This window comes from Macrotis lagotis, chromosome 1, assembly GCF_037893015.1.
Source record: "Macrotis lagotis isolate mMagLag1 chromosome 1, bilby.v1.9.chrom.fasta, whole genome shotgun sequence".
NCBI lineage: Eukaryota > Metazoa > Chordata > Mammalia > Peramelemorphia > Peramelidae > Macrotis > Macrotis lagotis.
Window position 1 is genome coordinate 873,291,373 of NC_133658.1, and position 25,522 is coordinate 873,316,894.

Consider the following 25,522-nt stretch of genomic DNA (forward strand, 5'->3'; position numbering starts at 1 on the left):
CTCCCGAGCCGCTCGCCAATCGCGGAAGTCCGGGCAGGGGCCCGCCCCGCCCCGCCCCGCCCCGCCCCGCCCCGCCCGCGGCGCCCTCGGCTCCCCGCCCGCGTCGGGTCGCGTCGCGCCGGCTGACGCGGAGACTCGCGTCACTTCCTCCCCCTCCCGGGAGGCGGCGCTGGGCCGGTGGCAAGCCCCCGGAGGAGGCGCAGTTGTGAGAGGGAAGATGGCGACGAGCGGCGGGGAAGACGCTGTGGTGGCGGCGGCGGTGGTGGCGGCGGCGGGGACGGCGGCCATGGCGGCGGTGGGGGTGGCTTCCGCCGCCCCGGCGCAGGCCCCGGCCCCGGCCCCGACCCCGGCCCCGGCCCCGACCCCGGCCCCGGCCCCGGCCCCGGCCCCGGCCCCGGCCGCGGCCCCGGGCTGGGAGGTGGCGGTGCGGCCGCTGCTCTCCGCCTCCTACTCCGCCTTCGAGATGAAGGAGCTGCCGCAGCTGGTGGCCTCAGTCATCGAGAGGTAGAACCGGGCCGGGCGGGGGAGGGGGAGATTCTGCTGCATCATTCCGGCCGCCGCCCTCCGACCCCCGCCCCGCCCGGGCCGGGCCCGCCCTGCCGGAGCCCGTGCCGCGGTGCCCCCCGCCGCCTCAGCGTGTGCCCTTGGCCGAGTCACTTCCCGCCCGAGCCCGGGCGTCCCCGGGCCGTGGTGGCGCCTTTGACATCGCGGGAGAGAGGCGCCCTCCTCACACCCCACCCCTCACCTGCTCCTTATGGTCCCCTGAAACTTGATGGGGGAGGCCTTGGGGGAGGACCCTGGGCGGACAGTGGGCAGGACACCAGCTTTGGAGTCAGGGGATCTGGATTCAAAACTGTTTGTGTGACCTTGGGCCGGCCGTTTGACCTCTCTAGAACTAAGCTTTCTCGTCCTTAAAATGAGCAGGTAGCGCTCGATAGCCCCCCAGATCCTTCCCGACTTCTAAGTCTCTGGTCCGGAGATCCTAGACTGTACCTTGGGAGGAGGTCAGAGGACCCGGTATGATGGCAAGTCTCTTCCTCAGAGACTTAATAGTAGTAGTGTGACCTTGGGCAGCCCACATTTATTCATTACCTTAAGGTTTACAGAGTAGTGTCCTCGTGAGAGGAGTAGAGTAAATATTAGTACCCTTATTTAACAGATAGGGGAAGCTGAAGCCCATGGGCTTCAGTGATTTGTTTAGCATCCCCTTAGCTAGTAAGGATTGGAATGAGAAATAAGTGACTACATTATTCTGAACCTCAAATGAGAAGGGAGCAAACGTTCATAAGATGGAGCAACATTTAGAGTTTGACTATGAATAGGATGGGTAGTGCAAAAGAAGACTGAATTTGGAATCTGAGGACCCAGCTCTGTTTATGACCTTTGTGATACTGGACAAGTTGTTTTGCCTTCAGGCCCCATTTTTCTCATCTGTAACAGACTGCATTCCTGGGACAACCCTTCCCCTCACCCAAGAATAGGGGTTTGAGGAACCTGGGGTTTAAATCAAAAGTCAACCAGATAATTTAGTAGCTAACAGTCTCCTGGTGGAAATATAATTATGATGACATGTGCTTTGATGGAGTCTAAACCACAGCACAAAACCAATCATTCTCTCTTCCCTTCCATAGTCTTTAGCTTTCCATGTCACAGTATTAGATTAAAGTTATCCAAAGCAAGGTATCAGGAAGCACTTGTGTTCTTCAACCAAGAAGTTGACATTTTTTTCCCCATGGGGATGAGTTCTTTTGTGTGTGTAAAAAATATAATGTCTTCAGATCATTTTACAGATAACTTTGTTAGCATGTGCCAGAGGATTCTTGGAGAGAGGAGAGCAGATGATGGAGGAATATCAGAGATAGAAGAATTTCCCAGTAGCTGTAGGGTGTAGGAAGTTAAGAATAGTCAGGCAGCTCAGGAGTCCTGTTTGTAGATCTACTCTGTAATGTCTATTCCTTTGATAGCTAGTGCATTTAGGTAACTTTCCAAAGGGTGAGAAGAGTCAAAACCAACATTTTGTATATTATTATTATTATTATTTTGGTTTTTGCAAGGCAATGGGGTTAAGTGACTTACCCAAGGCCACACAGCTGGGTAATTATTAAGTGTCTGAGGTCAAATTTGAACTCAGATCCTCTTGATTCCAGGGCTGGTGCTCTATCCACTTCACCACCTATCTGCCCGGAAAACCAACATTTTAAGCTGGGCCTTCTGACTCCCGGACTGCCCTAGTGTCCATTGTACTCCTCTTATCTGTAAAATAAGGATGTTAGACTAGTTGATCTCTAAAGTTTTCTTTCTAACTCTTTAACTTTCTCTAAGTCTTATGTTTATATCAGTTTTTCTCATCATGGAGACACCATCACCATCAGGTTGTGGGAGCTGTTCATTTGCAAAGAGATATTATGCCAGAGTTCTTGGCTTCTCATCTTGCTTCCAGATCAGAGACTTTCATAAATCACTGAAAGAAATTATCCTTTGAGTTAATCTTTATAGAAAAGACCTTAATTCCATTTTTTCCAACCAAAACTTTATGGTGCTCTTTTCATTTACAAAGTAGAAGAATGTGAAAATTTTACAAAAAAAAGTTAGAAAGAAGTAATTGTTACTTCAGCAAGGCTAGCCTGACAATTTGTTTTACATCTGGTTGATATTTGTGATATATCAAATCCTGCTTCATAAGTAAGCCTTGCCGATAATTTTTCCTATACTGTAATCAAACCAAAAAATATCCTAAAGATGAAGACATAGCAAAGATCTTATCTTCAAATTATATTCTCTCCTTTTGGAAAACTTTTAGATAAGTAGTATTTTTATTTTCCCTGGCTTTTATTCCAGTGTGTTGCTTGAATTGAGTTGCAGTCAGTAACATTTGATATTAAAACCATTAAATTTTACATTTAGAAGTTACTTTAATGTGCCTTCATCCTGTCTAATCCCCTTCCTTGATGAGAAAATTCGAGGTTCACAGTAATAGTTCAGTGATTTCCCCATGAGCACAAAGCTGTGAAACATAATCACGATTTGTAATCTTGGCCTCCACAGTCCCAGTCCAAGGCTCTTTCCTCCTCTATAAATTTGCTTTCAGGTTTTTAACCAATACTTAAATCACTTTAACTTTCTTGGCCTCAGTTTCCTTTTCTGTAAATTGTGGAAGTTGGACCAGATGTCTTAAGGGTCTCTATTCTACATGAGCTTAGATAGTATATTATTTTATAAAAACAGAATAGCAGTTATTTCTTTATATACTGTTCAAAACCCAGCACTAGACTTGTTACTTGAAAAAATTAAATGGTCTAATTTAATTCAGGCAATTTGGGCAGTTAGGTAGTCCAGAGAAAAAGAGTACTTATTGGTCCTGGAGTCAGGAAGACTTATAAATCCATAACTTTACATCTGAACTCAGACTACTGTGTTACCTTGGACAAGTCACTTAACTCTGTTTACCTCAGTTTTCTTATGCCCTAAATGAACTGGAGAAGGAGATGGCAAACCATTCCAGTATCATTGCCAAGAAAACCCCTAATGGGGCCATGAAGAGTCAGACACAAATGAAGCACCTGAGCAACAAGAAAGAAGTTCTGGTAGTAGGCACAAGGATTTGGTCTCTTCCTGTTTCATCTTCTGATAGTTCATGTAATTCAGGTTTGACTGTGCTCACAGAACAGTAAGAACAGCTCTTACTGTTTTAAAAGCAGTTCTTTACTGATAGGTATTTACCAATAGACCCTTATTGAAAAAGCTGAATCGCAGTGAATCATTGAGCAAGCTTACATTTGAATATGTGTGTGCTAGTGTGTTTTCCTTAGAATTTCATTACTGGAATCAGAGGAGCTGGTTAAAATTCTGGCTCTTACATGTATTAAGGTGACCTTCATCTTTAATACCTTCACCTGAAAAATGAAAGGGTTGGACTAGATGATTCCTAAGGACTTCTCCAATTTAAAATCTGGGATCAATTTGGGAGTCAAGTCTCCTGACTTCCAGACCAATGTTCTATTTATTACTACATGTAAAATGGACTAAATCTTTTATTTGATATGTGGATTATTCAGTTTCCTATTTTTTTATGTCCAGATTATTTTTACTTTCCCTCTTTTATTTTGCCATTCCTTCTTCTGTGAGTCCTTAAGTTCCAGTCTATTATGTTTTTCTTCCTTTTCTCCAGTGTCCTGTGTTCCTGCTTCTGTTTTCTTTCTACTTCTTTTTTAGCTCTCTTCTATTAGTTTTCATCTCCTCTGGCATTCTGAAACTCCATCAAGTCAGTTCCTTATGACTCTCAGGGGTGATGACTTATGAAATAGGAGATTTCCAGGCATTGTGATCCACTCTTTGTTCTCTTTTAGATAGTAGTTGCCTTCTGTTCTTATGGAGAGGTGGATGGACTATTACAAGGTCCAGACCCTGCTTATTGAGAATTTGTAATTAGACACTTGCTGAAATGAAGAATTAATTAGCATATATAAATTGGTACTCCCTGCTGAAAAGTGTCAGAGTGTAAAAATAGTTAGATATCTGGTTCCAATTTTTGATGGACTTATTCCTTCAAATTTTCTGAGACTTGCATAACATATATTATACATATCCTTAAGATTGCAAGCCATTTAAACACCATTACCTTTTCAAGCTAAGGAACAAATATTGTAACCCGAATTGGTTCAAGCCAGCAATAATAATTCTTTATATGAAATTAAGTAACTTAATTGATGAGGACTGGCTTCTTTTTGAAGTCTGCTGCAAACTCACCCTCCAAGCATAGTTTTCTTTGGAGAAGAACTCTTTCATCTTTATATGTATATATATGTATATCTGTATCTACATCATCCATATCTATATATGGAATTTACCAGTATTTTCTTGAATCAATGTTCTCTTCATTGTCACTGAACCTCTTGGTTGTAATATCTGTAGAGTTGCTTTATAAACCCTAAAGTTCTTTCTATAAATATCGGCTATTTCTGTTTATTCAACCTTTGTCTCTGGAAAAAGAGAAGCAATGAGGAAGGCTACTATTCTACTAAGTTAATTGCTTTGTGTCATAATGTCGTGGTTAGCAAATAGTAACAGATCCTCACCATTGGGAGAGACTATTTAATTGTGCAGATTGATGACCTAAATCCCATTCCAGTCTTTTTGACTTTAGGTAAGTCTGAGTAGTGTTGACTTTCCCTTTTCATTCCAAGGTAAGCAACTTATCTGAAAGGGCTTTCATTTTCTTAGTCAACATTTCAAAATGTTTCCACTCTAGGCAAGGAAAAATATGGAATGCCATGTCTTTATAGCAAGAAAGAGATGGGAAAGGACTTTTGATATCTTTTTGCATTTATTGACTAATAGAAAAGGGGTTGAATAGCTATACTTTATTTTTTCTTTTTTTAAATTTATTTTTATTAAATAGCTATACTTTAAAAAGAGAAATCATGTAGAAAGAAAATATCATCTGTGGCAAAGAACAGAAAATAGAGGGCATTAAATTTCTCGAGAGATGAGAATGGAAGTAAATTCCTCTCTACCTTGTACCTCCCTACCAAAAAAAAAAAAAGGAGAAAGCAGTTTACTTTCCTAGCCCTAATCTTTATGATCATATTCCATCATTTGGTTGGCTGCTGTTCTTGTTACTCGCTCTATGTAGCATTTTCAAATATAAAGGCATTGGATCTTTTCATGAAGATGGTTGCATTTAATAGGTTCATTTGGGTTTTAGACTTGGATGATACTGTTTTGGCAGGTTGGGAGAAATGGGTGTTCAGAGGTCTGAACAACCAGGAGTGTTACTTGGTGAATTAGAGAAAACTTTCTTACACCATCAGGACTCAGCCTTTATCTGCCTTCTGTCCACTTTTTCATTTTTGTTTTCTGCCTTTCTTCTTTCCCAGTTTTTTTCCCCTACTTGGTCTGTTCTACTCTATTTCTCTGCACTCTTCAATACCTCTCATGTACTTGGAGTGACCTTCTGTGAACTTAACTAACATACTTCCTCCTTTAGAACCCTTTTAAAGTTTCATTTCTTATATATCTTAGATTCCTTTCAAAATGGTGAGTGACAAGGCTGCTGCTGCTTTTGTGTTTTGTTTTTTTGTTGTTTGTTTTGTTTTTTGCTGTCATATTTTGTTACTGGCAAGAAGGGTCAATATCTGGATCGTGCCTTAATCCACACCTGACACAGTCTTACATGAAATAAGCATTAAATAACAATGTGGCGACATTGATCTGGGCTAAATGAGTCCAAAACTTTTTTCAGCCTGTTGGAGTAACCTTTTCTTTCCTTCTGAGGGTGAGCACTCCACTCTATGAAATTTCTTAGTTTTGATAGTGTTGCTACTCTGTTCCTTCAAATTACAAAGGAGAAATGGAAATAACTTTATAAAGCAATAACAATGCTTTATGTGTGTGTAATGCTTTTTCATCTCATTTGGCCTTTAAAGTAGCCAGGGCAGGAATTAATTAATTATTCCCATCTAATGATGAAACTCAAGCTCAGAGATTCATAAATACTGAAGAATGCTTTTTTGGGTGTTTGTTCTCATCTCCTCTCTCCTCTCCTCACTTCTTTCCTCATTTTCCCTCTCCTCTCTTTAATGTCTTAGTACTATAATCTCACAATTAAAATATAATTAGTAAGGGACAGAGTTGGAACTAGAACATTAAGTTATTCTGGGCTGTGAAAATCTTAGAATGGTGAATAAGAAAACCCTAAATTAGAAGAGAAGGAAAAGAACAGCTGTGTGTTCCGCTTGGAGAAAACAAAGGGAATGAATGCAGTAGTTTGTTATTTTTTTTTTTTTTTGTCTCATGGATCTTTTGGCAGTCTGGTAAAGCGTACAGACACCTCAGAATCATATTTTAGTTTCTTAAAGTACTTGGAATTACAAAGGAAACTAATTGTGTTGAAATATATTTATTAAAATACATTCTTAACAAAGTCCCAAGTTTCCATAGTCCAGGTTAAGAACCCTTTGAGATGAAGAGCTCTAAACTTTCAAAACTCTAAAATCTAGGAGCTTGTTTTCTGAAATAGAATATTTAGAGATTGGAAGCGACCTTAGAGATGAAGAATTTAACCATTTCATTTTAAAGATGAGGAAACTGTTATATAAAGTGACTTAGCTGTGATTAGACTGAAATCCAAATTTTCTGGCTTCTTAAACCAGTGCCATCTGAGCTCTACTATACTTGGTTTATGAAGTGAGATCCCACTTGAAACTCCTGCCTCAGAATTTTGGATGGTTTTATTCTTTTGTTTTCTTTGTTTGAAATGAAACCAGAATGGGGCAGTTAGGTGGCACAGTGGATAGAGCACTGGCCCTGGAGTCAGGAATCCCTGAGTTCAAATCTGGCCTCAGATACTTTATAATTGCCTAGCTGTGTGGCCTTGGGCAAGCCACTTAATTCCATTGCCTTGCAAAAAAAAAACAAACCTGAAAAAAAAAACACAATGAAATGAAGCCAGAAAGGAGGCATCACATCCTAACTCGGCCTGACATAGACCCTTATACATTGTGGTCACTGAGTCAATGTTAGTTTTTGATTGTCAGAGAAGGAACGGAACTAAGCCTTGATCAATCTCTTGTAGTTTTCCAAAATAACAAGCTAAAGGGTTATGAAAGTGGTTGGGTGGTTTTGCCTGGATTACCAGAATTGCTATGTTGGTCTTCCATTTGCAATAGTGGAGAAGGATGGGGCACCCAAGGAGATATTTCAGTTGAAGCTGTTACTGAGATGAATGCTTACTGTGTGCTATTGATGCAACCAAGATATTTGGTTGCCAACTAGCCATCTTGTCTTTGCAGTGAATTAGAAATCCTGCACCACGACAAGCAGTATGAGCCCTTCTACTCCTCCTTTGTCGCACTTTCCACACACTATATCACAACGGTCTGCAGCCTCAGTAAGTATCCAGCTGCTGTCACTCCCAGTTCTTGGCCTGTGAATAGAAGAATTGTTGTTTCTCCCCTTAGGTTTGACAGCATGAGTTGGTTAATGAAGTGTTTTTGCTTCAATACTCCCAAACCATCTTCCCAGGAGCTGAGACAACAGCAAACTATGATGTGTATGTAGTGCTCTCAACAAGTTCGCTTTAACCCAGGCTGCTCAAGCAGAAGTAGAAAAATGCCCTGAGGCTTGAGCCACCAGCTCCTTAATTAAGTTTCTCTCTCTAGCCAAAGTCCTTTCTATTAGATTTCTCACATCTGGCTATGAAGGGGAGTACATTTCTCCATAGCTTTGGGGCTAACAGCCAGTATACTAAACCAGTATCCCATCCTGTGATAGTGGTTTGAAAGTATATTGACTTCTTTATGTATCCTGCAATATGAAATAACTTCTTCCAGCCTCCATTTTCTTTCCTTTTTACTCAATTGATTATAAAATTTGTATTTTATCTGATTGTTATATTTCAATAAATTATCACTCCCAATTTCACAGTTCTTATGTTGTTACCTGGAAAAGCCCCAGAATTAATTAAATGAGTCCCTGGATTCTTTATTGACTTGTTTAGTTAGCAGCTTATTCAGTTTGACAGTAAGTAACTTCCTAAACTTTCAGCATCCTTACAGGTAAGAGGCTGGAATTGTTGATGGCAGGAATCATTTCCAATCATCATTGCTTGGTGGCATCTGCTCCTTTGTTTTTATGGATAAAACTTTGAAAAAAAAGCAAGAACCCCTGGGAAAATAAATTATAGGTAAAGGAGTATCTTCCTTTCTACTGAACAAATTGAAGAGAACCTACGTGTATCAACAGATGTGGTTCTCAGTGCTAAAGAAATGATGGTGGGTTTTTGACTTCAGGTTATCTATAGACTTTGACTGTAGGTGTAGGTTGATTGATGTGAGAGTGTCAGGCACAAAGTAGAGGCTCTACAAAAACTTGTCATTGGTTGCTCAATTTGTAAAGGAGACCTGTAGTTCCCTGTACATAGTAATTGGTTGCTTTTTCAGTTCCCCGGAATCAGCTTCAGTCAGTGGCAGCTGCCTGCAAAGTCCTGATTGAGTTCTCTCTCCTGCGCCTAGAGAATCCAGATGAGGCCTGTGCTGTATCCCAGGTGAGAGTTGGGGGGGTGGGGCGGCATGCCACCTCTCTAGGGATGAAGGCTTACTTGTTCTTATTTGGCATGAGATTGTTGTGTAGAATCAGAGAAATGGGAAAAGGAAAAGCTAGTGGGAAAGGCTTTGTGTTATTGTCCAGCTTCCACTAATTAATATGAACTCAATTTTAGACCCATAACCCTTTGCCAAGGAGAATGCTTTGTACCATATCTACTTAAATCACATTGTAAATTTTATTACTCTCCAGAAACACTTGATTCTCCTTATCAAAGGCCTGTGTACTGGCTGTAGCCGGCTGGATCGAACTGAAATCATTACTTTCACTGCAATGATGAAATCTGCCAAGCTCCCACAGACAGTGAAGACACTCTCAGATGGTAAGAGTTTGCCCTAGAGAATTTACCCATTTTATCACTGGCATTTCCAGATTTTTTGCTACTTTGCATCTATCATTTTTGTCCCATTTCCTCCCTTTGAACTAATGCAGTGGAAGATCAGAAGGAGCTGGCTTCACCCGTCAGTCCAGAGCTGAGGCAAAAGGAGGTACAAATGAACTTTCTGAACCAGTTAACAACGGTCTTCAATCCTAGAGCAGTAGCAACACCATCCCTCACGCCAGTGATTCAGGTGAGATTCATTATTTAGCCTTGTCCCTATTATATGTTAAGTCTAGTAAGTAAAAAGCAATATATAACATATTTGGATACATTCTATGTTTATTGCTATTTGTAGCGGATGAATAACCTTTATATTGCCACAGAGTTGGAGAATAGCATTTTTGGAGTTAACCTAGGAGTAGTGAAGTATTAGAAGTGGGAGAACTGCTGACTAGTTTTCTTTCATCGCTGAATCTATTATTCTGCTATTTTTTTCCAGGCTTCTGGGTTGTGGTTTGGTTCTCACTTTCTAGGACAGTAAGCAATGAAATTGTGGCAACTAGTTGCTATAAGAGGTCTTAGTCATTTTGTATTTTCACTTAGGTGGAAGGAGAAAATGATGACCAGTCTTCAACAGACCAAGCCTCTGCCATCAAGACCAAGAATGTGTTCATAGCTCAGAATGTGGCTAGTCTACAGGAGCTTGGTAAGATCAAACAACTAGTTTCATATCTTAGAACACATAGGTCCATTCCAGGCTGTGGGCCAGTAATTGTCTAGAAGCTCACCCTTATCTCTAACGTCTCTCTATCAGATAGGATAAAATCAGAGAGTCTTGTTTGTAGCTCTGTCTTGTCATTGGTGCAGGTGGCTCAGAGAAGCTGCTCCGTGTGTGTCTCAACCTGCCATATTTCCTACGCTACATCAATCGGTTCCAAGATGCCGTGTTGGCTAATTCCTTCTTCATTATGCCTGCAACAGTGGCAGATGCCACTGCTGTCCGTAATGGGTAAGAGGTTGCAAAGGTTATGTTTAAAAAGAGAGCTATATTGAACCCTTTATAGCTGCTTGTTACTGTGTCCTGAGGTTTGTAGAAGGGAAACTGTTACAAGGGCTAGCTTGACTCTCCCTTTCTTCCCTCTTGTTTTACAGTTTTCATTCATTAGTCATTGATGTAACCATGGCATTGGATACCCTTTCACTCCCTGTTTTGGAACCCCTTAATCCTGCTCGATTACAAGATGTGACTGTGCTCAGCCTCAGCTGCCTATATGCAGGTGAGTAATTGTTGGGCTGGACTCTCAGTTTCTTTTTAGCCCTGAGAAGCTTCCTGATTTCTTGTTGCTTGATTTCTTTCTCCACAAAGACCTTTGATATCTTCTGTTCAGGCAATTTCCCACAACTTAGTCTCTGTTTAGCCTCAGGGGAAATCAGTAGGTGCTTGACAAAGTGTCTTCTATACAAGGATGCTTATTATTTTAAGTGTTCTCTGTTACATCCATGACATCTTTGTTCCTCCCTCACCCCTATGTCCCCAAGTGTCTGGGGCTTTGATTTTCTAGTAGGTTTTCTGCTTAGCTTTTAATTAGGAAAAACATCTTTTTTTTTTTTTTTTTGCAAGGCAAATGGGGTTACGTGGCAGGAAAAACATTTTCTAACCTTATTTCATATAATCCCATGTCATACTTTGTGTACTAGGACAATTGTACTGCTCACCAACCTGTTCTTGTTTTGAATTTTTGTCTTGTCTTCGTTAATTCTGTCTTTGTGTCTGTATCCCTTTCCCCAAACTCAAAGAAACAGAAACAAACAGAAAACAAACATAAAATTCCACTTGTTGAAATATTTTCATCTCCAACTTCCAACTCAGGGTTCTGGGCTAAAAAGAAACTGAGAATCAAGCCCAACATGAGGGATTCATATGGCCATTTGGTTTCAGTGTCTGAGAGTAGGGGCACCAAGCATAGAGTGAGCAGGGATCAGATCACTGAAGATTTTAGACTTAGGCTTTATTCTCTAGGCCACTTCCTAAGTCATTGATGGTTTGAAGGAACAGAATGACATGATCTGAATTGTATTTTAGGATTATTAATTTTATCAGTTTTGTGTCTAGAATGTATTGGAGCTAGAGAGAGATGAAGAACCTGAAACTGAATGTTGCTAAGGTGGAATGGACAAGAAAGAAGGTGTCAGAGTGATCTTTTAGATTGGAATTTTTAACTATTGATGAATTTTCTTGAGGTCTATCAAGTTGGTCAGAGACTTTTGTGATTACCATGTTGAATTGAAGTATCCAAAATTGGAACTGTGGTTTGTCTCTGAAATTGGAACAATTTAGATTTGGTTTAAGTGAGTGGGTTTCAGTATTGTTGTTGCCCTACTTATATCCTGAGAGCTTTTATGAATTTCTAGCATTTGTTGTGGAATCTCCAGTTTTTTGTTGTTGGGATTGTCTGTCCTTGTGTTTTCCATTATATTTCTTGAACCCTAATGATATAGTACCTGAGGTTCCTTAAGCAGGGAGTCATGGAATCTCTGTTTCTCTTGTTGTAGGTGTGAGTGTGGCCACCTGTATGGCCATTCTTCATGTGGGCAGCACCCAGCAGGTGCGGACAGGCTCCACAAGCTCCAAAGAAGAAGATTATGAAAATGATGCTGCTACGATTGTCCAGAAATGTGTAAGCCAAGAGTGCTTAGATCCTGGAGATGATGGGGAATGAGACAGAAGTTTGTCTTAGAAGTCTTAGAAGTTGTACACTGAGAAAAGTGGACTCTTTAGTGAACAGTGACTAGTGACTCTTTCTAAAGAGCTTTACCTTCTTCCTTTAATTATGAAGTTACAAATACAACTTAGCCGTGGTGGTAGACCCTGGTAAAAGTTGTCTTTCTCTAATTGAGTTATCACCTTAGAGGAGATAAGTTGTCTTTATAGATGGACTGTGGGCAGGATTAGTAATTTTATTACAGAATGGTTTATGCTAACTCACAATTTATGTTTTCTGACAGCTTGAAATCTATGAGATGATTGGGCAGGCCATCAGCCAATCCCGACGAGCTGGTGGTGAGGTAGGAAGCATATCTCTTAGCTAAGTTTATCCCTTGCTACTTTTTCAGGTTTGGACTTCTTAAGATTTTCATTTTTGCCTTTCACTCCAGCATTACCAGAACTTTCAGCTGTTGGGTGCCTGGTGTTTGCTGAACAGCCTCTTCCTCATCTTGAATCTCAGCCCAACTGCCTTAGCTGATAAGGGAAAAGAGAAAGATCCACTGGCTGCTCTCAGAGTACGAGACATCATTGCTCGTGCTAAGGAAGGTGTGGGCTCTCCCAAACTGGGACCTGGGAAAGGGTATGTAACTGCTAGCTTTTGGTTTGTTTTTCCCATTTCCTTTTATATCAGTAAAGAATACCAATGAGGATCTCAGTATATTTACAGAACTTTTTCTGGAGGACACAATATTGCATAGAGGGAGCTGGATGTGAATGTTATTCTTTTAAGGATTGTCATATGAAAGGTGTGATGACACTTGGTCTCAGGGAAGAGAACTAGAAGCAGGGAGGGAAAGATGCTAAGATCAAAATTTTGATTTCATATAAGGAATGATTCTCTAACAACAAAATCTCTCCAAAAGTAGAATGTGATATTGGTATTTTTTTACAAGGCGGTGGGGTTAAGTGACTTGCCCAAGATCACACAGCTAGGTAATCATTAACTGTCTGAGGCCAGATTTGAACTCAGGTCCTCTGGACTCACTGTGCTACCTAGCTGCTCCCAGAATGTGATATTGTTAAACAGAAGTAATGATTTCTTCATATCTGGAGGCTTTTAAGCAAATTATGGGCTACTTTTCAGGGATATTGTAGAGAGAACAGGTTAAACCATATGAACTCTTAGATCTTTTCTGCTTTAGAGACTTTGTGATCTTTTCTTTTTCATTTTTTCCTTGCCTCTTTAGTTTGAGCTTAATACATAGACTGATAAATAAATATTCCTTGTTTAAGAAAATTTTTTCCTGTTTATAAGCCTTATTCAATAAATTTACAGCACTTCCTAAAGGAAAATTGATGACAGCAACTTTCAATATTTGAGTAAAATCTGTATAATAAGTACTACTAAAGGCAAGGGAAGAGGTAAATTTTGAGATTCGACTTTTGTTGTTAAAAAGTGCTGCTCTACTTTCCCCCATTTCCTCTCTGTTTTTTTTTTCTCTTTCAAAAATGGCAATTAGAAGCATTTTATAAGACCTTTTCTGAATTTTTGCCCACTAGTCTATTAAAATATTCAATTTTTAAAAAATTGAATAGCTTTGTAGAACTGACCAACATACCACACCTGACAGTAAATTCAGTATTCTACATCCATAATCCTCCACTTCTGCATAAAAGGGAGGGAAGCGTGCATTTTCTCCTCTTTTCTTGAACCAAACTTGGACATTTAGTTTAGTTTCTTGTTACTTGCATTTATATTATTGTGATCATTGTGAGTTTTTCTTCATATTTGTTGTTTCTTATGGCATAATAATATTGCATTATTCATTTTTGTTTAGCCTTTCTCCAATCAGTGGGCATCTGCTCTGTTGCAGATTCTTTGCTACTACATAAAATACTAGTATGAATCTTCTGGTGAATATGAGAACTTTGTGTCTTTGATGTCCTTGAAGTAGATCCTTGCTTACACCTTTTCATAACTAAATAGAATATTGAATTCAAGGGATGATTGTAGTCTTCTTTCTAGGTATTGAGAAGAGTAAGGTAAAGTGCTTAAAAGATTTGTCTTAAGAAGGAGGAAGAGTTTCAACAAAGTGGGTTTGAACAGTAGAATTTATTAGTTTTTCCCTCTTTATTTTGAGATTAATAAATTTATAGAAATGATTTTAAAAATGAATTTAAAAAAGATTTATTGTAAATTTAACCTCAGTATACAAAAAAGAAAAGCTCTCATGTGAATATAATTTTAGTTTATTAAAAATAAGTCAATTTAGTCACTTTAAAATTAATTTGATAATGTAAAATTAGTTAATATCTAATTTTTAAATAAAATTTATATATATAAAATAAACTAATGCTACATTCAAAAAATAAACTTACTGATACTTTACAGTTTCAACCCAATTTTCTAACCAACACCAAAACAAATGCCCTCACCAAGTACATTCCCCAACAAAATGGCTTGTTTATCAATTCTTAATAGAAAGGAGTGTGTATTTGCCTTTGGTAATTTGACATTAAAATTAAACCTTGTAGGGGCGGCTAGGTGGCACAGTGTATAGAGCACCGGCCCTGGAGTCAGGAGGACCTGAGTTCAAATCCGGGCTCAGACACTTAATAATTGCCTAGCCGTGTGGCCTTGGGCAAGCCACTTAACCGCATTTGCCTTGCAAAATCCTAAAAAAAAAATAACCATTGTATATAACCAGAATTATGTTTTCTCTTTCCATAGTGACTCTGTTTATGTTGTTCTAGACATTGTGAATTTTTTTTAATTTTATTTAAGGCAGTGGGATTAAATGACTTGCCCAAGGTCACACGGCTAGGCAGTTATTAAGTGTCTGAGGTCAAATTTGAACTCAGGTCCTCCTGACTCCAGGGCTGTGCTCTATCCACTGTGCCACCTACTGCCCCTATGAATGTTGTGTTCTAAAACTTTTTGTTCATATCATTTCATAGGATACTTCAAGATTTCCTCCAGTTCATATTTGTCATTCCTCACAGTGCAGTCATAGTTTATTATGGTAGTAAACCAGAGTTTTTTCCAACTACTTTCCAGTTGTTGGGTGTTAATTGTATTTTGAGTTTTTTTGTTATAAATAATGCTTTTATACACATGGGTTCTTTCTTTTTGACAGTAACCTCTTTAGGATTACAGAATTATAAAATATCAGAGTTCAAAGAGACCTTAAGGAACTGTGTACTCTAACTCATATGCCAAATGAATCCTCAGCAGGCATTTATTAAGTACTTGTTATGTGCCTGGAACTGTCAGAGTGCTGGGGATACAGAGAAAGAAAAGTTTGAGGTGTCCACAGGAGTGCTGCATAGGCTAGCTATACCCATCATCATCATCATCATCATCATCATCATCATCATCATCATCATCATCTTCCAAGAGGCGATAATTTGTTGTAACTAGAAGAGGGGATCTCTGGATCAAAAGATAGGAATAAATTTCAAATTTTTTTTTTTTCTAGAATGATGGAACTAGTTTTCATTTTTACCAGTGGTAAATTAATTGTTCCCATCTTCTTATAGACTAGTCAGTAAGGAATTTTCACATCTTCTGTATTTTTCCTATCTTGATGGTTATAATTATTTTCTTGATTATTAGTGATTTTGAACATTTTTCTCAATAGCTTGTATTTATTCTTTAGAAAGTGATTTTTACCTATCCCTTTAAAATATGTCTATAGAGAAATAGCTCTTGTAACTATTTATATTTGAACAAACCACTAGCAGGACTAACTTACTACTATGTTTTTTCTGATCTCTTTTTTTCATGTGTACATAAGTATTCATTTTTTATGCAATTATAAAAGTATATTCTTTTTCTACTTTTGTATTATTTCATGTTTTCCCATATTTTCTTATATTCCTAATAGTTAATATTTTTAGTGATCTAATAATAATCTCCTCCAGCCTATGTTTAATAACATCTAATTAATTTGTTGACTCATAACGTGCTCAGCTATCTCCCAACTTTTGGATTTATAAAATTGTTTCTAGTTTTTCATCATCACAGATTTATTTTACAGATTTTTTTTTTTACTTTTTTACCTTAACACATGAGTCTTGGGGATGGGTGGGAATTGTGTTTCTGGGTTAAAGCATATTTGACTTTTAGTTTGCTTTTACTTGCATTACCAAATTGTTCTCCATTTTACAGTTTCATAAGCATTGAATTTTGTCATCTTTAATAGCTTTTGCCAATTTTATAATTGCAGAATGGTACCTCGAAATTACTATCATTTGTGTTTCTGTGTTTATGAACTTTTAAAATTTAGTTTTATTTTATCTTCAGTATCTAATTTTCTCCCTCTTTTTTCTCCTTCCTCCATTCATTGAGAAAACAAGAAATATAGAACTTGTTACAAATAAAAATAATTATGAAAATTCCTTAGTCATGTCCAAAAAAAAGGAAGAAAGGAAAATATACTTCAGCTTGCACTTTGAGTTCATCAGTGCTCTGTTTGGAGCTGGATAGCATGTTTTTTTTTTTAATTTTATTTATTGGAGAAAATGGGGTTAAGTGACTTGCCAAGGTCACACAGCTAGGCAGTTTTTAGATGTTTCAGGTCAAATTTGAACTCAGGTCCTTCTAATTCCAGGGAGGGTGCTTTTTCCACTGAGCCACCTACCTGCCCCTGATAACATCTTTCTTTCTTTTTTTTTTTTTTTGCAAGGCAAATGGGGTTAAGTGGCTTGCTCAAGGCCACACAGCTAGGTAATTATTAAGTTTCTGAGGCCAGATTTGAACTCAGGTACTCCTGACTCCAGGGCCGATGCTCTATCCACTAGATACTAGCTGCCCCATGTGCCACCTAGCCGCCCTGATAGCCTGGTTTCTCCATGAACTCTTTCAAATTGTGGTTGGTCATTGGAATTGATCAGAGTTACAGTCTTTAAAAGTTGATTATCTTTACAATATTGCTGTTACTGTTTTCTTGTTTCTATTTACTTCACTCTGCGTCAGTTCATCCAAATCTTCTCTGAAACCATCCCTTTCATCATTTCTTATTGCAAAAATAAGTACTCCATCTCCTCCATATTCCATGTTATTGTTATTATGTTAATGTGAGCAACCCCTCACTTTTCAATTCTTTGCCAATACAATTCAATTTTTTGCTGTAAATTTTTTTTGTAACCTTTTCATATGGTCATTTATAGCTTCATTGTCTTCTTACAAACTGTTTATGTCCTTTGACTATTTAAAATGGAGTATTATTGGGGGCAGCTCAGTGGCACAGTCTATACAGAACTGGCCCTGGGGTAAGGAGGACCTGAGTTCATCACTGAGTTCTCAGTGACATCAAATGTTTATAAATTACCTAGCTGTGTGCTTGGACAAGTCACTTTAACTCCATTGCCTTGCAAAAGCCAAAAAAAAATTTTGTACCAAATCTATATAGGTTCTGTATGTTGAACTCATGCCAGAGATATTTACTAAACACATTCTTCCCTATCAATTTGTTAGTTTATTTTGATTAATGGTTTTTTGCTTATGTAAATTTAAAACTTTAAAGTAATTAACTTTTCTCTAATAATTTTTTCCATATGTTTGATAGGTAGCTGTTTCTTCTCCACAGTTAAGATAACTATTTAATTGTTTTCTTCCAATTTTTTGTGATTTAAAAAAGTTATTTATATCCTTGATCCAGTAGAAATTTATTGTAGTATATGTGATATGTGCATCTAAATTAATTTTTTCCTACTAACTAGATTTGAATGATTTTTATAGTAAAGTTTTATTTCTTCCAATAATAAATGAATCTCTAAACAGGTTTTAATTGTTGACATTTAAATTCTCATTAAGTTTAGCATCTTATTGACTTTCTAGGATCAAAAATAAAGTCTTCTGACATTTAAAGCCCTTGATAACATTTCCTGTTCTTTTAATCCTTTAATCCTTCTTTTTCCCCTTTGCTTGCCTTAATCCAGTGATAGTATCTTCCTTGCTGTTTTTTCCTGCAAGACGCTCCATCTCCTTATTCTCTCCATTTTCATTTGTTGACCCTATGCCTATAATCTTCTTTCCATCTCCTAGTTTCTTTGGTTTCTTACCTAAAATCAAATTTTATGCAATAGTTGCTGGGAACGTCTGACCTGTGGGCTTTATGGCCACTGCTGAGGCAGCGCCAGGTGGGACTCAAAATTCAGTAACTCTAGGAGCTTTTTAGGGGTGAATTCACTAATTATTTGACCAAATATAACAGGCTAATTTTAAAGTTGACTTTGTATCACCTGTGAATGATGTTATAAATATCCAAATGGACCTTGGCTGAAAAAAAGATTTCTACACTCCTGTTCTGCAAGAATCCTTTCCCAATCCCCCTTAATTCCAGTGTCTGTTGATCTGTTTCAAATTTATCCTTTATGTAGCTCATTTGTTTATAATTGCTTGCATGCTGTCTCTGTCTTTAAGCTCTTATTTTTCTTTGTATGCCAGTACTTAACACAGTATCTTTCTTCTATCAGGCACAAATGCTTGCTGATTTATCAGTGACTAGGCAAATACTATAATATTGATTAGTAGGAATAATTGCTTTCAGCTCAGTACTTTACAATACACCTCAGAAGATGGCATCTCTGGCTTTCACCGATTTAAAATATCATAATTTTTCTAACTTAATCTTCATTACTGCTGGATTAAAAGTATTTTAGAAAGATTTTTAGACCTTGGAGAAGCTTCATTTTTCTGGTGATCACTAATTCTTAATCATTCTTAAAGTGTTATGATGGTTTCTTCCTGCAGGCATCAAGGATTTGGGGTCCTCTCTGTAGTGTTGGCAAATCATTCAATCAAATTATTAACATCTCTTTTTCAAGACCTGCAAGTAGAGGCTCTCTATAAGGTAAGGAGGTGGTGAACCCAAGGGAAAGGAGAAACATTTTCTAGGTATGCTTTTTTTAATCTGTCTAGTTTCATGCTGTGATCCATGTTGCTGATTCTCATTTGTTGTCACCTCTAGGGTTGGGAGGCAGATGGTCCCCCTGCAACCCTGAGCATCATGGCCCAGAGTACATCAATACAGAGAATTCAGCGATTGATTGACTCTGTCCCACTCACAAATCTGCTGCTGACCTTGCTCTCTACCTCATACAGAAAGGTAGGCAAGATCATTATTGGGAATTTGTATTTTCAAGGACAATAGCCCTTTGGCTTTCAAAGCTGCCTTTGAACAAGAACTTAAACTAGTGAAGTAAAGGAGAATTTTCAAATATAGTGTCTCTTAAACTAGACTAGTAGCTGTAGACTGTTCTGGTAAGCAAAGAGAATCTAGTAGGTTTAGCTTATCAAAATCCATTTTTAAACACCACTGATAAATTCTCCTTCATGATATCTGTGGTGACTCAACCCTGCGTGAGAATGGTGACACATTGATAGTATAGGGATCACAAATCCTTTTCTTAATTTGTTTGCCATCCTGTGAGTTGGAAATCCTTCCATAGACACGAATGATGTCTTTCCCTTTAATATAGCTGTGAGAAGAATTTAATGTAAGCATTTGCAAATAGAATACAGGAGGATTAAAAGGAAAACTAAAAATTCTTTTCGAGCTTCTGGTCAGGTAAGTGGGGATTTCTTAACTGTTGGATTGTTTTGTTGCCCGTGAACTCATTTTCTTTTCTGCTTCTCCAGGCATGTGTCTTGCAGCGTCAGAGGAAGGGTTCCATGAGTAGTGATGCCAGTGCCTCTACTGACTCCAACACATACTATGAGGATGATTTTAGCAGCACAGAGGAGGACAGTAGCCAAGGTAGAGGCCCTAGCCTTCCTGTCTCTTACAGAGAAGAGGAGCTGACTCCAATAAGACTTTCCCCAGCAGGTTCCATTTGTTTCCTATTTGTGTCATTTTGTTCTCTTATCCAGCATAGATATTTAGATGTATCCCCCCCTTAGAACATTTTAATTGAAGAGGAATTTGAAGAGTTAATTAGTAGAGGCATTTTCAGCCAAACCTGGGGTGAACTCATTCCTCTCTGTCTGCCTCAGAACTAAAAATGAAGTACCATTTCCCCTCATTTCTTTATGCTGACCCATGTCACGACCTCTAATCTCAGGCTTCTTTAAAGAGCCCAAAGGCAGTGTGTATATTCCCTGGTTTGGCTTTTCTAGCCAGGGTTACCAGAATGGCAGAACCTACCTCGCAGAGGCCCAAGCTGGAGTCTCTCTCTCATAGTGAGTAAAACTCTTCCTGAGTCTGGAGGGAGGTGAGGAAGAGGTCTATTGGATTCTTCTTCTTAATTTGTCAGGTGTGCTGGGTACTATTCCCAGTACAGAGAGGGTTCTAATTCTTACCATCTTGGGTTTGATGGTTAATGATATGAGGCATAAACACAGATGTTTGGCCTGGTGCCTAAATATGAAAGGCAAGCATTGTTTCCTTCCTTGTCTTGGAGGTAGTGAGCCCCCCTCCCCCCTCCCAGTCACTTAAGCTTCCCAAGCGGAGGCTGAAAGCCATCTTTTTGGGATGTTGTATTGTTACAGAGGGGAGTCGTGCTTTGACTATGATATGATTGATGTCCCTTTGAAGAGTCAGTGATCCATCCTCTCTGGGGGCCCTCTTGATTTAGCAGCTTGTACAAAGTACCCTAACAACTAGCAGGGGGCCTTGGATAGTCAGTGCTTAATAAGTTCTTGTTGAATCAAATTGAACATCCTTCCTGTTCTCATGCAGATGATGACAGCGAGCCCATCCTCGGACAGTGGTTTGAGGAAACCATCTCTCCGAGCAAGGAGAAAGTGGCACCTCCCCCCCCTCCCCCCCCTCCACCTCTGGAGAGTTCACCTCGAGTCAAGAGCCCAAATAAACCAGCTGCTGGTGAGAAGGGCAACATCCTGGCCAGTCGCAAGGACCCTGAGCTGGTATGAATGGATTTCAAGCTCACTTTTGGGTCAGACACTTGAAAAGGTCATAGGGACTGATTTTAGGATAAGATTACTGTAAATTGATTTGTTTGGGTTGATGATAGAAAAGTGACTGAGACAAAATAGGCATGGTGGCTTCCTAAATGACGTCATTGTTCTGTCACAGGAAGAAGGGAATTGGAAGTATTTATCAAGTGCCTACTGTGTTCAGGCCCTGTACTAAGTGCTAGGCAGAAAAAGCAAGGCAAAATACAAACCCTTGCTCTCAAGGAGCTCATAGACTAATGGAAAATAGACAACTTGAAAAACCTGTGTAAAAGCAATAGAATGAACAGAAATAATAATTAGAGAAAAAGCACTGGAATTAAGAAGGATTGGAAAAGGCTTCTGGAGAAGGTGGGACTTTAGTTGAAACTTGAAGGAAGCCAGGAAGCAGAGATGATGATGATGAGGAGGAGGAGGAGGAGGAGGAGGAGGAGGAGGAACATTCCAGGTTTGGGAGACAGGCAGGAGGGAGGAGGAGAGTGTTATCTGGGAAATAGCCAAGAGGTCAATATCAATGGGAGAGGTGGGAGGGGTCAGACTATGAAGGACTTTCAGTGCCCAATAGAGGAATTCAAAATTCATCCGGGAAATGATAGGGAGTCACTAGAATTTCTTAAGATGGAGGTGGGTGACATGTTTGGACTTGTAGTTCAGGAAAATCTCATTGACTGCTGAAGGAAGATGGACAAGAGTAAAAAGCTGTGGTGATGTTGATGATCATCTGATGTCCTTGTACCTTTATCTTTAAAGATTTCTGGGCAAAACTGACATTGTCATTTACTAGTTGTGTGATTCTGGCAAGTGACTTTATCTTCATTGGGCATCAGGATCCTTGTTTATAAATGAGGGGGTTGGGGTAGGTGATCTCTAAGGTTCCTTCTAGCTCTGAGCCCATGCTCCTATATTCCCACCATGGTCATCCCTGTAGAGTTATTTGGTTTTTTTAAAACTTATCTATTCTTATTTTGTACAAATGATTTTTTTTTATACATTACTAAAATATTCTTGTTTAAGAGTAAACATAATACCCCCTCCCCCCAAAAAAATATAGACCTGCATGAGCAATAAAGTAAAGAGAAAAAAATTTAATAATGATGATGATGATGGTAAAATAATAATAATAATAAATAATAAAATAGGTGAGCCAGGTGGCGCAGTGGACAGAGCACTGGCCCTGGAGCCAGGAGCATCCAAGCCCAAATCCGGCCCCAGACACCCAACAATCACCCAGCTGTGTGACCCCGAGCAAGCTACCCCAACCCCATTGCCCTGAAATCCCCCCAAAAGACCCCAAATAATAATAATAATAATAGTAATAATAATAATGAGTAGGGGTGGCTAGGTGGCGCAGCAGACAGCGCACCAGCCCAGAAGTCAGGAGCGCCCGGGTCCAAATCTGGCATCAGACACTCAACAATCAACCAGGTGTATGACCCCAGGCAAGTCACCCAGCCCCATTTGCCCTGCAAACCCCCCCTCCCCAAATAATAATAATAAAAATGTGCTTCAGTCTGTATTCCAACACCTCCAGCTCTGTCACAGGTGGATCACATTCTTTATGATAAGTCCATCACAAAAGCTACTTCCATATTTTTCCACTGTTGCCATTGCTGATTGCAACTCCCTCCATTTGTACTTCCTCACTACCATATACTATATTTTCTCTCTCCTTTCACTCTATCCCTCTTCTTAAATGTGCTGTAGGGTAGCTGAGTGGCACAGCAGACAGATCCCCGGCCCTGGAGCCAAGAGGCCCCAAGCCCACATGCATTAGAATTATTTGTAAGAGATCTTCATAGCCACAGACTAGATCCTGATGTTTGCAAACAGAATCAGACCCTTCCCTGGTATGTTTAATTATAGGATATAATTGTGTGTATTGGTGTCCTTGGTTGCTAATGTGCTGTTTGTCTTATGTGAGGCTTCCCATGTGCTTTATTACCAAAAAAACTCAGGAGATTTTTTTTTTTGCCCTTTCAGTTTTTAGGTCTGGCTTCTAACATTTTGAACTTCCTCACCTCCTCCATGCTGAACTCTCGAAATAACTTCATCCGAAATTACCTGAGTGTGTCTCTGACTGAGCAGCACATGGCTACTTTAGCTAGCATCATCAAGGATGTAGATAAGGATGGACTCAAGGGTGAGTAGAAAGGACTCCTTCCTAAGACTTTAGATAATCAATGTTGCTGGTGGCTTGGGAGTCTGTCAGGGACAGTTGGTTGAAAATACTGGGTCTTTTCCTTGCCTTCAAGGTTCATCAGATGAAGAATTTGCTGCTGCACTTTATCACTTTAATCACTCTCTTGTCACGTCAGATCTTCAGTCTCCTACCCTGCAGGTGAGTGTGCCTTTGCTCTAGCACAGGCCAGGAGAGAGATAAGAATCAAAGGCAGTGGTTAGACTTAGAACCAGCTCTTAGTTCCTCTAGACTTAGAACCAGTCCTTAGTTCCTTAGGAATAAGGTTTAATATCTCGTCCTTGTGTTGAACTGTTCAGAAGGGAGAAGAGGAAAGCTAAGTTATGTTCTCAAGACACTCAAGGAACTTAGAGACAAATACCAGTGACAATACCTCCCATTTCCATTCCACATTGCTACTTTGCCAGTTCTTTCTTCACAACAGCCCTGTGAGGAAGTTCACCTATTACAAATATTTCCAGAACAGAAGAAAATTTGGCTCTTGAGAGTTCAAAGGAAGTAACTCAGCCCAGTTTCTGAGTGGGTCAGCCCTGAATTCCCTTTCCTCTCTACCTGTATTTATCAAGTGCCTACTGTATTCAGGCCCTGTACACTGTGTTCAGCCCCTGGGGGGACTCCTGAGTTGAATAAAATGAAAACTTTAGAACTGGGATTCATTCTTTTATTGACTTTGACACAAACATGTAAGTGAGGAGAAACATAAACAGTAGATCCTCTGTAGTTTTTATAAGATGTTTGTATGATGTATTTCCAGCATGACCTTTTGATTGTTGATATTTTCTGTACTAAGAACAGTTTCTCATATTTGTCAGGATTGGATCTTTTTCAGTAAAGGCACCTCTCTGAAATTCTTGTTGTCAGACTAATTATAATATAGTCACATTCTCAAAGTTGGGGAAAAAGCCGCAAAAACAGGAATAGGAGAATGACAGGTAGTAGAAAAGAGTGAAAAAGTGAGAGCTTTCGATTCATGACTTGCCTCTAACACATATTGGCCCTAAGACCCAGGGAATGCTATTTAATTTTTAGTACCCCAAAAATTTCCTTATAAATTGTAGGAAAGAGTTTAAATTACAATGTGCATTGCTTGAGTATACTTTTTTCATCTGAATGCTCCTCAGACCAATGAAATCACAAGTCTAGTCCCTGTTGAAAACCTCATAATATTAAACAATCCCCATCCTATCCCTGTTATTATTTGAAAAGTTTATTTTAATCTAAACAGGAATATATTCTGGTTTAGAAAGATTGGGCAGTTGTGAGGCTACCTTACCCTGCAATTCAATTTTTACCAATCCACAGTCAGTACTTTTTTGGACTTGGTAAAGACAGGGAGTTTTGCTAAAGTTTTCAGCTTCTTGCCCAAATTTGTATTCATTCAGGGTGCTCTTAATTTCATGACCTAGATATTTTCAAGTTTATGCTTGTCCAAATATCTTGATGGTGCAGTAGATAGAACACTGGCCTTGGAGTCAGGACCTCAAAGTTGACCTCAGACACTTAACTACCTATGTGACCTTGGGCAAGTCACTTAACCTTGATCTTGATGCCTCACATTCAGGGCCATCTCCAGTCACCCTGATTCCTAGCTGGTCTAGCTGGCTCCCAAGAAGAAAGCGAGGCTGGTGACTTAGCACAGCTCCCCCCCCCCCCCCCCCCCCACTTCAACTTATGTGGTTATCATGGCATCACCTCCCTGATATCATGGTCTTCTTTGAGGAGAGGACAAACATCATTATCATCAATGAAAATGTATTATCCTCTAGTAGAACCAGAGTCCATAGTACTCAGGTCATGAAGTAAAAGTAGGTATATTTTGTATATTCAAAGAACTTGACTTTTTATGAATAATGACTTTATGGCAAATGAGCTTTTGCTCTAATTGCTGCCTCCTTACCTTTTTTTGTTACAACATGCCTCAGGACTGAAAGAGACTTTCCCTGAGCTACCAGGAAACTAGAACCAGCTGCAGAACTGTAGGCAAGGCTTAGGAACCCACTGAAAAAGATCAATCATTTCATTCAAAGGAGTACATAAGGGTTTTCAGTGGTAAATGACTTTATGGGCATCTATCCCTTTAAATTGAAAAATGGATTAGAGTTGTTGATAAAGACTAAAGTTGTGTGTTATTACTAGAGTAAAAAGGGTCTCAAGATGATGAAAGTTAGCATTAAATATCTGTTCCTGTCTCAAATTCTATTGTGTGATTATTGAAGGCTCATTACTTAAGACCATCTGACAGTGTCCTCTAGGTGGAGAAGAAATTAGAGTCTG

At 39.3% G+C, this 25,522-nt stretch overlaps 1 protein-coding gene across 1 annotated transcript in view; it reads left to right on the plus strand.

Annotated features, from left to right (window-relative positions):
* Positions 1-217: 217 nt before the first annotated feature.
* Positions 218-25,522, plus strand: part of UBR4 (ubiquitin protein ligase E3 component n-recognin 4) — a 160,818-nt gene continuing 135,513 nt past the window's right edge. The window contains exons 1-17 of the mRNA XM_074218273.1: positions 218-504; positions 7,791-7,888; positions 8,940-9,043; positions 9,295-9,424; positions 9,535-9,674; positions 10,028-10,130; positions 10,292-10,433; positions 10,577-10,701; positions 11,978-12,102; positions 12,431-12,490; positions 12,581-12,771; positions 18,889-18,988; positions 19,106-19,243; positions 19,777-19,894; positions 20,816-21,003; positions 23,032-23,191; positions 23,304-23,389. Of these exons, the coding sequence (XP_074074374.1) occupies positions 218-504; positions 7,791-7,888; positions 8,940-9,043; positions 9,295-9,424; positions 9,535-9,674; positions 10,028-10,130; positions 10,292-10,433; positions 10,577-10,701; positions 11,978-12,102; positions 12,431-12,490; positions 12,581-12,771; positions 18,889-18,988; positions 19,106-19,243; positions 19,777-19,894; positions 20,816-21,003; positions 23,032-23,191; positions 23,304-23,389 (2,295 nt within the window). The remainder of the gene's footprint in view (positions 505-7,790; positions 7,889-8,939; positions 9,044-9,294; positions 9,425-9,534; positions 9,675-10,027; positions 10,131-10,291; positions 10,434-10,576; positions 10,702-11,977; positions 12,103-12,430; positions 12,491-12,580; positions 12,772-18,888; positions 18,989-19,105; positions 19,244-19,776; positions 19,895-20,815; positions 21,004-23,031; positions 23,192-23,303; positions 23,390-25,522) is intronic.